We start from the raw sequence: 18,045 nt of genomic DNA, 5'->3' as shown, positions 1-18,045 counted from the left end.
CCTAGAGAGATTTCCTGAGACGTTAATGTTCAAATAGCGTCCTTACAGCAAGGTTCCTTTGACATTCACCTTTCCTTGCCATTTGCTCATTCAACTTTTGCTCTTGTGAATTCTGATCTTTTATTTTAGAACAGAATGTTGTCATAGAGGACATCATAAGAGGAAGTTGCATCGTTTTTGTTCTTTGTTTCAATGCATGTTTAATGTGCCACGCCTAAAAGGGCTCTCTCCAATAATACACACACACATATATACCATATAAATGTGAAGAAAAAAGATGGAAATAGGAAAGGAAAGGAAAAAAAAATAAAGAAGGGGAAAGAAACGAGAAAAAAAGAAAGTAAAGAAAACATGTAAACTATACTTTGGGAAATAAGAAATACATTATGTCTGTATTTTACAATTAAATACAGATCTTCCATTACAAATCATACCCTTCGTTTCAAGTATGTGACTAGATGGTACTAAAAAAAGACATCCATCTGGTTAACTTCAGGTTAAAGAAAAAATTGAATAGGTTATATTCTGGCATTGGAGTCCTTGCAGTTTCATTTTTTGGATTTGGGCTCATTTTTCACTCATTTTAAGCTTGTGTCACTGGTATTCTTTTCTTCTTAGAAAGGCACATGTTCCTTCCCATAGATGATTGATTTAAATTGCATCGCTAAGCACCCATCAAGGATTGTTTAGTGCTTGCTGATACTTTGTCCAGAACAATTGTGCAAAAACCATTGCTTTTTGCCCAGACTTTTTCCATAGAACAACCCAGTGCAATCACTGCATACAGATGCTGAAGCTTGTTTCCAACTGGACTGTGGCCATCTCTCCCTCCAAGAGCCCTTCTCCATCTTATTTGAAGTCATTTTTATTGGAAGAGGGACTGAATAAGAGAGGCGAAGACAAGTTCCTAAGCCACCCCTGTGGTGCTTAGGAGACCCAGGAGGGGGCAGGATGTATTATGCATGGCCTTGGTTTTCTAGGGCATTTGGACTTGTATGCCAGTTAAGTTGTAACTCTTTAATTCAAAGAATTTAAAGATTTAGGCCACAAGATCCCAATTTAGCAAGCTGCTATGTGCTTTTGGAATTTCAGGATTAATTCAACCTGAGTTCCTGTCAGCCTCCTCCCTCATCTCAAAGGCCATTTAACCTGAGGCTAATCAGGAAATCAGCCAGTCTTCTGTAAATGTGTGTATGAAGAACTTGTAGTGTACACAATTGAGTCGCTCATCTATGTATTTATTCACTTATTCTGTAGTGTTGCAGAGATTTCTCAAGTGATTACCTCTTATGGCTACAAGGATGTAGTCAAATAATCCCTGTCCTTCAGTAGCTTATCATCAAATGGAAAATTTAGGTGTACAAACTGATAATTATAATTTTTGTAGCATATAGAAGTCAATTTAGGGAGGTGTGATGGTGGCTCAGCAGGCAGAATTCTCACCTGCCATGCCAGAGACCCGGGTTCTATTCCTGGTGCCTGTCCATGCAAAAAAAAAAAGTCAGTTTACTACCCCTACATCTTTTGGGAAGGTAGGCACTCACATTTATTGAGTGCATATTATGTGCCAAGTGCTTTGAAGTCCATTGAGATTCATTATTTCATCTTTCAGAGCATACCTGTGAGGTCAGTATTACTATATAGTTTTATCAGTGAGTAAATAGATTCAGTAAGGTGAGCTAACTTTAACACAGTTTTACAGTTAGTGGCATGGCCATAATTCCAACCCAGCTAGGCCAGTGGTGTTCCCAGATCTTTCTAAACCATACCTGACTTTTTTAGAACTGTACTTCTGAGCTTTACTTTCAATTCTCTGCTTGACTCCCTTAAGAAACAATTATAGTGTGTTGGTATGATATTCTCTTCAAATATATTAAAACATGTACAGCTGGCAGGCTTGGTAAAGCCATGAGGGGAAAATGTGTGTGTATCGGTATCAACGGGATCTATGCATGGACTTAGGTATGTCCCCAGCGTTGCACATTAACTAGTTGGAATAACTTCATGGATCCAAAGACCAACTTGGCATAAGCACATCCCTCCCTGCTCCCTCCTCCTGCCCTGGCCTTCACTGTATTTTTTGTATACTCACCTGGATTCCTGTACAGCTTCCTAATTGGCTCCTTGCCTCTCATTTGTCCCCCACTCCCAAACCCTCTCTTGCACCACAGCTAAAGCAATTCTCCTAAAACACAGATATGACCATGTTACTCTCGATAGATCTCTACTTGTCTGTAGAATAAAGTGTAAACTTTAGAATGGCATTCACTTGTACAACCAGTACTTACTGAACGCCTACTTTGTTCCAGGCCCTGTTGTGTGTTAGCAAACAGCAGTGAACAAAACTCCTCCCCCTCTTGGAAAAAAAAAAAATCTGTGCTCTTGCCAAGCATATATTCTAATAGGAAGAGACATACAATAAAGAATAAATAAAACAGTAAAACAAAATGTAAATCAATTTTATATTATGATATAAGTTATTGAAAATAATAGAAAGGATAGCTTGTGAGTTCAAGTGGGCAGATTACAGTTTTCAGTAGGGCGAGACCTAGGGAACCATCAGTGGAGAGCTCTTCAGGAGGTCATTTGCCTGGGGTATTACTGGAACAGCAAGGGGGTCTTTAGGAATAGAGCAGAGTAAACCAAAATGAGAGTAATAGGAGATAAGTTGAAAAAAGTGATGGGGGCTGTATTATATAGGATTTGTAAGCCACTGTAAGAATTTTGGCTTTTGAGTGAAATGAGAAGCCAGTAGAGACTAATGAGCTGAGCAATGATATGATATGACCATAAGGTGGAGTAGGACAGTTGAAAAGAGAGATACCAGAAAGAGACTAATGTAGTAAACTTGATAAGAGATAGAGATGGTGACATTAGATCTGATAAAAAGTGGTCAGATTTTGGACATATTTAAAAGGTAAAGTCAAAAAACAAAGATTTCTTGATGGATTAGATGTGGGGTGTGCAGAACAGAGAGAGTTCAAGGTTTTGGCCTGAGCAATTGAAAGAATAACATTGCCATCAATGGAAAAGATGGATTGGATGTGAGGAGGAGAAAAGAAGGAGTTAAGAATTACTGCCAATTTTCTGGCTATAGTAATTAATGTACTCCCACAGTTGATCCTCCATCATTGGTCGACCATTTATACATTGAGAAAAGCCAGAAAACTAGGATGGTTTACTCCTTTCCCCCTCCCCCCACATTTAATCCCTCAGAGAGCCTCTTGGTTCCACCTTCAAAATATATTGTCAATTCATCTGTTTTTCTTTATTTCTAATCCCAGCACCATTAACCAAACCACCATTGGCTCTATCCTGTTCTATGTAAAGTGTATCTCTTGTACACAACATGCAGTTGATTCTTGCTTTCCATCCAGTCTCACAATCTCTGTCTTTTACTTGAAGTGTTTAGACTGTTACTTTAATGTAAAGATTACTGTGCTTGAATTTAGGTTTTTCATTTTTGCTATTCTCTGTATGTCATCACTTCTGTTTTCTTTCTCTGTCCCTCCTTTCCTGCCTTCTTTTGTGATAATTGAATATTTTTTTCAATTTCAGAATTCCATTTTAATTTATATATTCGCTTTTTGTCTTTTTGCTATCCTTTCTTTGCATTGTTTTGTAATTTATTTATTTTTAACATGGGCATACTCCAGGAATCCAACCCAGGTCTCTGGCATGGCAGGCGAGAATTCTGCCACTGAGCCACCTTTGCATCACCCTGCATTATTTTTTTTAACTTTTTTTTGTACAGTATAACATATATACAAAGCAAAAAAATGAAAAAGCAATAGTTTTTAAAACACTCTTCAACAAGTGTTACAGGACAGATCCCAGAGTTTGTCATGGGCTACCATATGATCCTCTCATATTTTTCTTTCTAGCTGTTCCAGAACACAGGAGGCTAGAGGGCTTAAATACTTTTTTTATTTTATCATCCCAAACAGCTTTTCTTTCCTTCTTTTTTTGTGAACAATAACATATATACAAAAAAAGCTATAAATTTCAAAGCACAGCACCACAATTAGTTGTAGAACATATTTCAGACTTTGACATGGGTTACAATTTCACAATTTTAGGTTTTTACTTCTAGCTGCTCTAAAATACTGGAGACTAAAAGAGATATCAATTTAATGATTCAGCAGTCATATTCATATGTTAAGTCCTTCTATGTATAATTCCACCATCACCTTTGATCTTTCCATACCTCTCTTTGGGCTCATCCTGCATTATTTTTTAATTGTTGTTTTAGAAAGTACAATAAACATCCCTAGCTTTTCAGTCTGCTTAAAGTGCAAATGGTATTACTTCATGTAAAATATAAAAATGTTCAGTTCCAGTTACCATCCCCCACAGTTCTTTATGCCATATTTGTCAAATGTATGATATCTACATGTGCTATAAACCCAATAATACAGTAGTTTTGATAGTTTTTGCTTTAGTCATACACGTTTTTTAATTAAGAGAAATAAAACAGATTTCTGGAGAAGATGGCGACTTAGTAAGACACGCGGATCTTAGTTCCTCCTCCAGAACAGCTACTAGGGGAGTACAAACGATACAGAACAGCTCCCGGAGCCACGACAGAGATCAAAAAGACAGCATACCCCATACTGGAACGGCTGACTGGCTGAGAGAACCCGCTTCGGTGAGATCACCGAGGGGCGCAGGGTTCCCGGGGCGGGGCGTCAAGCAGCCGGAATCCCTCCCTTCCTCCTTCCCGGGCCAGCTGGGACAATTGGACAGGCGGTCCCCTCAAGCCGCAGCGGCTGGCGCCCCCACCACGCATGGCCCCCTGGACCAACTGAGAGAATTGGATCGGAAATCCCCAGGCCGCGGAGAACAGTGACGGGGGGTCCATTCCAAACACGTGACTTCCCGGTCCGGCTGGGAACGGTGCACTTCCCCGGGCCGTGGTGGCTGGCACCCTCCCGCCACGCTTGGCGCCCCGGGCCGACTAGGAAATTCAGATGGGTGCTCTCACGGGCTGCGGCGGCCGGCGAACCTCCCTGCGTTTGGACCCCCGGGCCGGCTGGCCCTCTTCCAAGCCGCTTCGGCTGGCGAACCTGCCCCACGGCGAGAGTTTTCCAAAGTTAAAGGACCCACAGCACCTTTTACTGGTGGGACCCGCAGACAAACGTGTGCCACGAGCGCCACCTACTGGGCAGGATAAGAAAAACAGAACCCAGAGATTTCACAGAAAAATCTTTCAACCTGTTGGGTCCAACACCCAGGGAAATCTGACTAAATGCCCAGACGCCAGCAGCATTCAGATACAAAGTCACTGAATATTACTATAAATGAGCTAGACTTAACAGACATTTATAGGACATTACATCCCACAACAGCAGGATACACCTTTTTCTCAAGTGCTTATGGATCATTCTCAAAGATAGACCATATGCTGGGTCACAAAGCAAGTCTTAACAAATTTAAAAAGATTGAAATCATACACAACACTTTCTCTGATCATAAAGGAATGAAGTTGGAAATCAATAATAGGCTGAGTGCCAGAAACACACTCTTAAACAACGAGTGACTCAAAGAAGAAATTGCAAGAGAAATCAGTAAATACCTCGAGGCGAATGAAAACGAAAACACAACATATCAAAACTTATGGGACGCAGCAAAGGCAGTGCTAAGAGGGAAATTTATTGTCCTAAATGCCTATATCAGAAAAGAAGAAAAGGCAAAAATGCAGGAATTAACTGTCCACTTGGAAGAACTGGAGAAAGAACAGCAAACTAATCCCAAAGCAAGAAAAAGGAAAGAAATAACAAAGATTAGAGCAGAAATAAATGAAATTGAAAACATGGAAACAATAGAGAAAATCAATAAGACCAGAAGTTGGTTCTATGAGAAAATCAATAAGATTGATGGACCCTTAGCAAGATTGACAAAAAGAAGAAGAGAGAGAATGCAAATAAATAAGATCAGAAATGGAAGAGGAGACATAACTACTGACCTCACAGAAATAAAGGAGGTAATAACAGGATACTATGAACAACTTTACGCTAATAAATACAACAATTTAGATGGAATGGACGGGTTCCTGGAAAGACATGAACAACCAACTTTGACTCAAGAAGAAATAGATGACCTCAACAAACCAATCACAAGCAAAGAAATTGAATTAGTCATTCAAAAACTTCCTAAAAAGAAAAGTCCAGGACCAGACAGCTTCACATGTGAATTCTATCAAACATTCCAGAAAGAATTAGTACCAACTCTCCTCAAACTCTTCAAAAAAATCGAAGTGGAGGGAAAACTACCTAATTCATTCTATGAAGCCAACATCACCCTCATACCAAAACCAGGCAAAGATATTACAAAAAAAGAAAACTACAGACCAATCTCTCTAATGAATATAGATGCAAAAATCCTCAATAAAATTCTAGCAAATCGTATCCAACAACACATTAAAAGAATTATACATCATGACCAAGTAGGATTCATCCCAGGTATGCAAGGATGGTTCAACATAAGAAAATCAATTAATGTAATACACCATATCAACAAATCAAAGCAGAAAAATCACATGATCATCTCAATTGATGCAGAGAAGGCATTTGACAAGATTCAACATCCTTTCCTGTTGAAAACACTTCAAAAGATAGGAATACAAGGGACCTTCCTTAAAATGATAGAGGGAATATATGAAAAACCCACAGCTAATATCATCCTCAATGGGGAAAAATTGAAAACTTTCCCCCTAAGATCAGGAACAAGACAAGGATGTCCACTATCACCACTATTATTCAACATTGTGTTGGAGGTTCTAGCCAGAGCAATTAGACAAGAAAAAGACTGGATCTGCACGTAGTCTTCCCATTCTTTTCCTGGGCCAGGTGTGGGACTACTGCGTTTCTGCAGCAATCCCTCTCCTCTTTTGCACCTCTGTGAAGTGACAGATTAAGACAGGATTGTCTCCAGTCTATTACTAAGACATTTAATAAATTATTATGACACCCAAAATGTTTGTAAAATTATGCAGAGAATTGCACTGTCTAAGATATCAAAGTGTTGGCTATAAATTTACAGGAAAGAATAACACCTAACAAAATCAAACCTGAAGTTTAACTTATAATTTTGCTAAGATAAAGTGATATTATTGCATGATGGCTTTTTCTGTTATAATAAGTTCAGCAGCATAAAATAAATTGTCCAAGTTGGGCTTTCTCCGTTCATTCAGTTTTCACAAGAGTTTCAAGGCTGGGAAAAATCAGGCAAAGTGTTTGTGCTTTGAGAAAAGAATCCTAGGTAAATAAAGAGTTGAAATAACTTAAATGAAAAAAGTGACATTACAGGAAAATACCAGTGGAAAGAAGGCATTGAGATAAATGATGAGCGTTTTTCTGAGCCTAGGGACTTACTTTATCTGCAAGGCAGAGTGAAAAAACAGTTTCAAAACTGATGAATTGAACTTATTATAACAGAAAAAGCCATCATGCAATAATATCACTTTATCTTAGCAAAATTATAAGTTAAACTTCAGGTTTGATTTTGTTAGGTGTTATTCTTTCCTGTAAATTTATAGCCAACACTTTGATATCTCAGACAGTGCAATTCTCTGCATAATTTTACAAACATTTTGGGTGTCATAATAATTTATTAAATGTCTTAGTAATAGACTGGAGACAATCCTGTCTTAATCTGTCACTTCACAGAGGTGCAAAAGAGGAGAGGGATTTGTTCAGGATCACACCTTAGCCAGGAATGAATTCAGGAAATCAGGATTCCTTGTCTTATATTCTCTCTACCATATCACAGGTCAAAGATTCACATGCCTGAAAGGGTCAGATAGATAGCTTAAATGAAAAACAGATTGGCAAAGAAATAGCCTTTACTTCCACAAAGAAATGCTTCTTGAAATGTGCAGTACTCTAGGGCTGAATTCTGTGTTCTCTCCTTTGACAGAGAAATGGACATAGAGAAGTTATCTGTACTACACGTTAAATTCTAAAAGTGCAATCATGATGATAAATCGATAAAAACCTGGTGTCTATCTTGGGGAATGATAAAGAGTAGTGTGGCCTCTTGTAAACTGGAGGGTGCATGCCTGTCTGAAAGGGTTGTCGTCACTCAGCTCCAACTGACTGTTGCCATGGGGGAGTATGGATGGCCCAGTGTTTTATATTCTTCAGTTCTTGAAGAAAAATCAGAATCTGATTTTGTACTGAAATCTCACAATTTTAAAATATTGGCTCATTTTCTAAAACATTATTCATCTCAAAATACATCTGTGGGCCAGATGCCACCTCATACTGCCCATTTATGATCTCTGTGTTATATTGTATTGCATTTCTATTTCTCCCATGTTCCAAATGCAGATACCACCTTTAAAAGGAAAGGCCTAAAAACCCAAGACTTTCCCTCTTGATCTGGACCTGAAAGTCATCCTAAAGAAGGCCTGACTACTCAGCTCAAGCTTCCTACCTATCCAAATAGGTTTTGGCCTTTTCTGCCTACTTTTCAAGCTGCCTGCTTTCAGAACTGAAATCTGAGATGATGTTGGAAACAAAAAAACAGTCATAGAGTTGGACTGGGCTCTGTCTATGTATTTCTAAGGCAACGGCTTGGCAGAGACAGTCATTGTGGTGAAACTTGTTATTTCACTGGGAAGCAAATAACCAGTAATTGGACCCTGTATTCTTCTATACTGTGCTAAATGCATTAGAGAATAGAACATAAGTAGAGAGACCAACCCTAGGAACAAGTACTCTGGGCTACTGGAATGAGTGCTCAGTTATTTGACAAAGAGGCCTTTCTTTGTTCAGCAACATAGGCCTTTACCACCAAATGCTGTGAAAAAAACAGTGTAGCTGAACATTTAACTATTTCACTCTTTTGGGGTTATTCCTTTTCTTTAATAAAAGGCATTATGAACTGAAACCCAGCTATATACGAGACGAAACAGCAAATTGCATCATCCCCATTTTATAGTCCTAGGAACTGAAAGCTCTGGGAGGTTAAGAAACTTTTCAAGAGAACACAACATATAAGTACAGACTGTGGATTTAAAGCCAGGTCCATTTGTCTCTGGAGCCCATGTTCTTTCCACTGAGCCAAAGTTCTTTTTCAATAAGACCCCAAACTTTAAAGTCACCCATGAATCAGATTTCTTAATATTCTATAAGTGATCAATCAGAAAGTCTGTTTTATTTTATTTAAAATGTATCTTATTCATTCAAGCTGCCAGCCATTGCTTTAGGCATTCGGGAGTTGAAAATAGGATTCTGGCTTAAAGTGCTAAAATCCTAGAGAAAGAGACAGAATATAAACTAATGATTGTGAAATAATTTAATAAATTATACAATAGAGGGAGGAGAAAGGATATTTGTGCCTTGTATTCCCATTATCAGCCTCTAAGCCTTGTCTGCATTTCCTGTTCGCTGCACTTGGACCCTGTTCTGCATACCTTACCAGATTAATTTTCCTTAACTTTTCATCATTTTGCTCCTCAAATGCGAAAATTTTTTGATGCCCCCAGTCCAAAAAGGTATAAATTCTTACCTGGTTTTCAAGAGCCACTGTCTCTGACACACCCTCTTTATTTGCCCATATTTCCACCACTTTACTTATTCTCTAATTTAACAGAACTTGGCTGGGCACTGAGGACACAAAAAAGATTAGTACAGATATGGTCCCTGCTTTTATGGAGCTTAAAGTTAAGTGGTAGAAACATATGGCATTCAGAAAATTGCAGATAGAGATGAGGATGTAAAGTATGATAACTGCAACCAAGGAGGGGTAAATGGTGCTATGAGAGCATATGATGGGTCCCCTGCATTATGCTTTATTCATTCTACATTTATTCAACAAATGTTTTTGAGCACCTATGATGTGCCAGCAGTCCCCTTACTGCCCATAATCATTTATATATTTCCTGCTTCGCATCTCTGCTTATCAAAAGCTCTTTTCTGGAAGGCCTAGCCTCTAGCACTTTACTCTTCCAAATTCTGCCTATTCGTAGCTTCTCAGCTGTAGCCGCACCTCCCCCAACTATACGTATATAATGACTGCCAGATGACTGACCTCCTATTTGATGCTACTATGTATTTATTTCTGGAGAAATCCCCAGAGCCCAGAACAGTACCTGGTACATTAAACTTTTAGGAAATACTAAAAAGCTACATTCAACATGCACACATGCTAGGGTCATGTACTTCCTCCTGGATTCCTTTTCTGATTCAACAAGGTCATTTAAATCCCCCTTCTCTGAACTCCAAAACACTTCCTATAGAAATTAGCATCAAATCAAGTAATTCCTTTAATTATCTATTAGTGATTCCAGTGGTTTCATCTTAATGCTCCCAATGGATTGTAAATTATTTGAGGGTCCAGTATCTTTTCCATACCACTAGCCCAAGATTAAACCCACAGGAAGTAAATATTCAAAACTTGTGTGATACTTTTTCTTTTGAAATGATGAGTCGTTTTTGGTATTATTTTGACAGAGTCCCACAGAATTGCGCAAATGGAATTCAACAACTTATATGCCTGGAAGTTCAGTGAGCAATTAGTTTAGCAATTAAGGACAGTGACTTTAGATACAGAAAGACGTATATATGCCACTTATTGCCCTATGACCTTGGACAAGTTATTTAACTTCTTTTAGCCCCTCTTTTCTCTTCTTCATACTAGAAAAGAGTCTTTCATAAGCATGTTGTAAGGAATAAATGAGATAATGAATATAAAATGTTTAGGTTAGCATTGATACTATTGATACATGAGATGATAAATTTAAAGCGACCTTTTTTTCTATTATTATTGACATTATAGAAGACACTGTGTACTTCCCCGCAATATAACAATCTATTTCTGAAAAAAACAAGGGAGGCTGGAGATAAAAAGAGGTTCTTAAGGCTCAGAGAAGTTAAATGACTTTCATAAAGATAGACAGCTTGTAAGTATCAGAGCCAGCACCTAAGCCCAGTCTGGGTGCTTCCAGTACAAATGTTCTTTCTCTTTACACCAGGGTGACTCTTGGGAACTGTGCTCAGAGAAACTGTCTCTATGAGGCCAAAATAACAAGTCTATCCATAGTTTGATTAAAGAAATCCATCACAGTGGTTGTTTTGGAGTCCTCAAAACTCAAGTAAGCATCTAGAAATTACACAGAATTAGGTTCAGGAACTGAAACACACTGTTTGGTGTATTTTAGCAAGCAGATCCTGATGCATATTCCATATTATTTTGTTTAAAAGAACTGCAGGGATTAAAAATAAGTCCTAGACATGGGATTTCAAATGAGAAGATGGTTGCAGAGTTCAGGCATTTTTGTCCTTAGCAAGCTACATCCAGTTTCCCATGTGATAACTTTTCAGTCAAGAGAGGTTCTCTTGACAGCTCTGGGGCATGTCATTTTTTTAAAATTGGGCTCCCTAGTCACAGTCAGTTTTACTCAGCTGATCCATTAGTAAGGCACAGTTAGTAATTCAAGTTTTCACATTGCCCTGGAGTAATGTTCTGAATCAGGAAGGGAAAATGATGTGGCCCAAAAAAGATTTGTTCTTTTAACACCCAGACTTCACCATTTAACTTTAATTAGCCCTGCTTCCCTGAGTCCTCACTCTCACTTTCCTGATCATATTCTTGGACCTAATAGTAGCTGCTGTTACTAGTTCAGTCTTGGAAGTTTTATTTCTTGCTACTCTTATCTCTAAATTTCTTTGTTTTATAAATCCAAGAGGCTGGCAGAAGGTTAAGCAAAGATAGATTTTCAAAAGCAGTGAGACACTCTTGCTGAGCTAGCATGTTAACATTCTTGGATCTTCTGTAGACTAAGAGTTGAAAGAAACACATTTTAAAATATCTTTTCCTGACTTAAACATAGATTGGACCCATCTCTCTTGTTTTTCAGATAGACCACATGGTGCAAGGACATGCTGCCTTCCCTGAACTACAAGCCAAGGCCACAGCCAGGTAATTGTCCTCTCTGTTTCCTCTACAACTTTCCCAAGGTTCATTGAGGGCATTCACTTTGGACAGCTGAGTGATTTTCAAATCCTATAGACAATGAAAATGCCTACAGTACTTGGTTATAAGATAGTCATCCCAGTGATTCAGAACATACATATATTAATTTTTAAAATTATCTGTGGGAATTCAAAGAACCTAAAGAACCCCCAAGAATATCCCCAGAGGTGCCGGATAAGAAACTGAACTAGAAGAAGGAATGATGATTTTGGAGTAAGAACTTCCCGGGTTCAAATCCTAGCTTTACTCCTTATTAGGTGTGTGAACTTGGACAAGGTATTCAACCTCTTTAAACCAGTCTCTTCATCTGTAAAATGTGAGGATTGTAATTGCTTTGCAGGGACTTCCAGAATGCGCTGTAAAGTGAAGAAAGCTGGGTACAAAACATCTGCCATATGCTCTCTTTCATATGGGAAAGAAGATATAATAAAATGTATATGTATCTATTTATTTGTATAGATGATTCAGGAAGGTTAAACCAAAAATTGGTGCCATCAGTTTCTGGGGTGGGTAGGTATGAGATGGAAAGAATAGAGATTGGGATTAGGATAGTAGGAGGGAGTGACATTTCTTGAGAATACCTTTTTGTTTAACTTTGATTCTTAGAAACATTGTGATGGTTCATATCCCCCCCCCCAAAAAAAAATAAAGTAAAGTAATAGATATGTAGGTAACTAGGTAGGTAGGTAAATAGGTAGATATAACAGATGTGTGCCAGGATATGCGTGTGTGTGGAGGGACAGATGCAAAGTGAAATATAAATAATAATTTAAAAAGAAGCTGACTGTTTTACAAATAAATAGTATAACCACATTAAAGAGAGTGGGAAAAACAGAACTAGATTAAGTAACTGGAAAAGAGTATTTTGACAGTATGCTATATAGCTAAAGACAAAAATAACTCTATATAAATACTGGATTGTAATTAGTAAATTTATTTTTCATAGGAGTATGCATTTGCCATCTTGAAAATGCATGATATGAATACCACAATTATAGAAAATGAAAGCAAGGTTTTTCACTGCCAGTTATAAGTAAGAAAAGGGGCAAGAATGGAATGAATTCTGTAGTACTGTATTAAAATCAGAAGTATCCGATGTTCTCATGGGCAGTGGAGAAAACCAGCTCAATGGGTCAGGCCCTTGATTGGGGTTCGCCTCTGTGAAACATGTTCCTGTGCAGTACAGGCTAGGCTGACTTGGAGTTGGGCCTGGGACTCACCCCGAGAGAACTTCTTCTGTTGCTTGAGTGTGGCCTCTCTGTCTCTGGGCCAACTCAGTGGTGGGCTTGCTGCCCTCCTCGCTACATGGGAAGTGACCCCCAGGGGTGAGGGTCTCACTGGCAGTGTGGGGTGGGACCTGGCATGGGGGAGGTGGGATTGGGAGGGCCTTCTTGATGGGGTATGGAGAGGAGAGAAATGGGACAAAGCAGCCTTTTGGTGGCTGAGAGATTTCTGGCAGCTTCAAGAGGTTGTCCTGGAGGGTGTTTTTGTGCATTGTAGGGATATCCCTTTTTGATTTGTGGGGTGTTGGAGTGGCTAGAGGGGGCTGCCTGGGGCTGTTGAGCTGTGTTCCTCTGTCCTTGATTCTTGAAGATGATTGTGTAGTGGTGTGGCTTTTGCAGCGTAACTGTGTGATTGTGGGGACCTTGTGTCTGATGCTCCTTTTGCCTAGGATATGGACAGATGGGTAGAAGATCTGGAAAGAGAGTGGACAGATAATAGGGAGGACAAGGGTTGGAGTGCATTGAGTGGACGGAGGTTGTGATGGTTGATGGGGGGTAGGGACAGAGGGTATCATAAATATAAGTTTTTTTTCTTTTTTCTTTTTGTTTCTTTTTCGGGAGTGAGGCAGGTGTTCTAGGGAGTGATTGTGGTGGTGAGTGCACAACTGTGTAAGGTTGTGGACTATTGATTATACACTATGTATGGAATTTTTTGTGGGTTAGGATTTATTTACCAACAGAGATATTTGGAGAAAATAAAAATCAGAGGTATCAGTATGAACTTGTGACTTTAATAAAACACAGAGATATAAATAAAAATAGTGTGTTTTTGTATTAGTATACATAATATGTCCCATAGCTCTCTCTGCTGAGATGGCCCGGAGGCTACAGCACCCTCTTAACAATGTACATATCTGGCACCAAGAGCTTGGTTTCTGTGTGGTGGCTTGGAGTATGTGCCACAGATAAACAAGTTCTTCATCCATTCCTGTGCGTGTGAGCCTACTGTAAACAGGATCTTTTCATGAGGTTGCTTCAGTTAATTCTGGATGGCCCTGTGGATTCTGGATGGGTCTTAATCCTATTACTAGAAGTCTTATAGAGAAGGCCACAAAGAGAGAAACCACAGGGAGCAGCCAGGGTGGTGTTAAGGAGTAGGGAGTTAATACTTAAATTGTAGAGTTTATGTTTGTGGTCATGGAAAAGTTTTGGTAATAGATGATAGTGATGGTAGCACAAAATTGTGAACATAATTAACAGCACTGAATTATATATTTGAATATGGTTAAAAGGGAAAATTTTAGGTTGTATATATGTTATTAGAATAAAAATTTTTAAAGGACTGAAAAAATAAATAAAAATAAATTTAAAAATTAAATTAAATTTAAAAAAAGAAGCAGCAGCAGCTTGAAATCAGTGTAACCTGGAAGAGAAAGGAAAGATGCTGCTACATGCACTGCCACGTGACAGAAAAGCCAAGGGCCAGGGATCACCAGCAGCCAGCCCTGGAATGCTGCAATATTTGGAAAGGAAACATCACCTTGCTGCTGCCTCAGTTATGAACTTCTAGCCTCAAAACTGTAAGTCAATAAGTTCCTGTGGTTTAATCCAGTCCATTTTATGGTATTTAACAGCCAAGAAACAGAAACAATTTTTAAATATTATTCTTCTGGTCTTCCAATAAAATGGACCAGGACCCTTTAGGAAAATGATCAAATTCAGAGCTGGAGTAGGGAAAACATATGAATATTTTGCAGTCCAATAAGTGAGGAATTGCTAAAAGAAAAAAAAAAGAATTGTCAAAGGATATGGTAGCTAGCTTGAAGGATCTTTCAGTAGGCTAATCTGAAACAATTTGAGCCACAAAATAAATAATGATAGTAAAAAATAACCATCCATGAGTCCATAATAATATAAATAATAAGTAAGTGAAGAAATAAATAAATGGGAGAAAAAGTCTTCTTTTCAGTGGACTTCCAATGAACAGATGTAGAGGAAATAGGAAAATGCTTATTAGACAAACATCATGGTAATAATTGTTGCAGGCAAGAATCATTAGTGGATGCTAAAATTGGTGGTGGAAGTATGGCAAGAAGCAGGATGTTTTCATAACCCCAAAGTATCAGCCTGCAAGAGACTTATTAATTATAAAAGGGAAAAATAGTAACTTTACAGTCTGGATATCTGGCAGACATGACCTTACCCAAGCATTCAAAATAATTAATACTAGTAATAAGATATATCATCATGTAAATGATACACTGAGAAGGACACAACATCATTTCTGTGAGGCTCTTGCCAAAAATGAATAACCTCAGCATGTACATGAGAAAACATCAGACAAACCTAAATTGAAGGGCATTCTACAAAATTATTAACCAGTATACTTCAAAAGAAGGTTATGAAACTCAAAAAAAATACTGTAGAACTGTCCTGGATTGGAGGAAGGTAAGGAGATAGTACAAGTAAAAACAATGTAAGATCATGGATTAGATCAAGTGCCAGAGAAAGGGCATTTTCGGGGGGAGGAACTAGTGAAATTCATCTAAGTCTATAGATTAGTCAAGAGTATCGTACTATGTTAGTTTCTTAAGTAAAGAGTATAAGGGAGCACTATTATTTTTGTAACTTTTCTGTAAATCTAAAATAATCTCAAAATAAAAAGTTTTAAAAAGAATAAATAAGTATATATGATAAGAATAATGCCAAACAATTGGGCTTTTTAAGAAAATTAAGATCTTTTAGAAAATTAATAGAGAAACCCAGTGTAGCCAGTGTGGGGGAAAAGAGAAATTCTAAGGTGGTGGTTAATGTCATGGACTCTGGAACCAAATTGCCTGTGGTTCTGCTCCATCTCTTACTAAAAGTGTGACCCTAGGCAATTTGCCTTCTTTGTACCTTAATACTTCACTGTAAGGGTAAATAATAGTAACCATCTCATAGGGCTGTTGAGAAAATTAAATGTTTTGAATAATGCCTAGCACATCATGTGAAGTGTCAGGTTGTAACAGGTATACAGTAAATGGTAGTGGTAGTGATAGAAGTTCTTGTTATGGTTATTGCCATTACTTGTATTAGACATTTCCATTCCTTGAAGGAATTTGCATTCTAAGGGGGGAGGCAGACCTGCATAGTGCAGAATGAAATGCAGCAGGACTAGATTATAAGCAATGTGTTGTAACTGTATAGAGAAAGGAGGATTACACCTGACAAGAAGTTTGAGAAAAGCTTCAAAAGCTTTCCCTTTTAAGGCTCTCTAATTATAATGCAATTAGCAGCGAGAGGGAGAGGGATTACAGCAGTTAACCTTATCAACTATCACTTTAGTTGCCTTAGAGACTGTATAACCTAGAGCAGCAATTCCTCACTTCAGATGATCAGTGAGCCCCTTGAAATTGTATACAGAACAGATTTGATTATATACGTAAGCATATATTATTATGAAGATGGGCCATAGCTTCATCGGATTCTCGGAGAGATGTAGCATCTATCAACCACTAACCCAAAGAAAAAGAGCACTGGATTTGGAGTTCAGCGAGTTGGATTCAAATCTCAGCTTCTTCAGTTACCATTGTGTGAATTTCAGTTTTCTCATCCTAACATTTGAAAGTAGGAGAGAACCAGCCTTAAGTCACCTTTAAGAATTGATTTTGAGATAGTGAGGTAATATATTTGACAAGACTTTGTTAACGCAACTAGAGCAATGACTATTACCTCGAATGATAGTGATTATGAAACAGGGAGGAGGAAGTCCTGGTAATCATTGTTCCAGAGCTGAGAGCAGACGGAAATCATCCACACCTGCTAATCTTCTTGTGAAGAGTATCCTGTAGTCCTGAGGACACTGAGCTAGGAATTAGAGACTTTGGCTTGTTGTGCAAGTTTTGTCATGGATGTCTCAGTTCCTCGCTTTCCTCATCCATGAAATCAGGATGATACTGCGCTCCTTGTTATTAACTCATTTTACAGTGTTATAAGGATAAAAGTGGATGATGGGAATGACAGTCTTTGAAGATTTTTAAGCTCATCACAAACCTAAGGGATAGTTAGGCTTTGCAGTGAAATACTCAAAATTTCCAGAACTTTCTTCTGTAGATGAATGTCAGGTGAGTGGATTTGATTGAAAGTAGAAAGGAAGGAAGGATGAAAGAATTTGTGGATGGATATGAAGGCTCAGAGAGGCAGCAGCAGCAGAGTGTCGTTCAGAAGCAACAACTTCCAGGATTCAGTCTTGAGTCAGACCTGGATTTAAATAACCCCTTTATTTCTCCCCTGCTTTAGAGATGATAAGCTTTTTAAAAAACCATTGCCTATACTCTTTTCTCTGTTTCCTCACCATCTGCTTCTTCCTTACCCTCTCCAATCTGATTTCTAGCATCTTCTGCCCTCTGACAAGTTGCTGCTAAGGTCGTTAGTGCTGAATCCATAGGGTACTTTTCAGACCCTTTTCCTGAGTTCTCAGCCACATGGCGCCTCCATTCCTTTTAACATTCTCTTTCCTTGCTTAACCTCCCATTTTCTTCCTCTGTCTCTGAGGAAATCTTGAAATCTCTTCAGGCTCATGACCCTTTTCTTGACTGCTGACATTAAAGTTCATTGCCTCTGGGTTCTTCGCCTTCTTCTCTCTTTTCACTATCTAAGATGACACCCTCTACACTCTTGGCATCATTTCTTGTTTTATTTTTTAACTATTTTTATTGTATAATATAACGTGTGTACAAAGCAAAGAAAGAAAAAAGCAATAGTTTTCAGAGCACTCTTCAACCAGTAGTTACAAGACAGATTCCAGAGTTTGTCGTGGGCTACCACACCATCATCTTAGATTTTTCCTTCTAGATGCTCC

The 18,045-nt window shown here is 38.4% G+C and overlaps 1 protein-coding gene across 16 annotated transcripts in view; it reads left to right on the top strand.

Annotated features, from left to right (window-relative positions):
- The window catches only part of FGGY (FGGY carbohydrate kinase domain containing), a 515,661-nt gene that overhangs the window by 355,836 nt on the left and 141,780 nt on the right, over positions 1-18,045 (top strand). For all 16 annotated transcript variants that reach the window (XM_077149482.1, XM_077149492.1, XM_077149484.1 and 13 more), the window contains one exon: positions 11,864-11,925. In XM_077149482.1, the coding sequence (XP_077005597.1) occupies positions 11,864-11,925 (62 nt within the window). The remainder of the gene's footprint in view (positions 1-11,863; positions 11,926-18,045) is intronic.

The sequence above is a fragment of the Tamandua tetradactyla genome, chromosome 2 (genome assembly GCF_023851605.1).
Source record: "Tamandua tetradactyla isolate mTamTet1 chromosome 2, mTamTet1.pri, whole genome shotgun sequence".
In the NCBI taxonomy this organism is placed as follows: Eukaryota; Metazoa; Chordata; class Mammalia; order Pilosa; family Myrmecophagidae; genus Tamandua; species Tamandua tetradactyla.
This window is presented reverse-complemented; position numbering and strand designations above follow the sequence as displayed.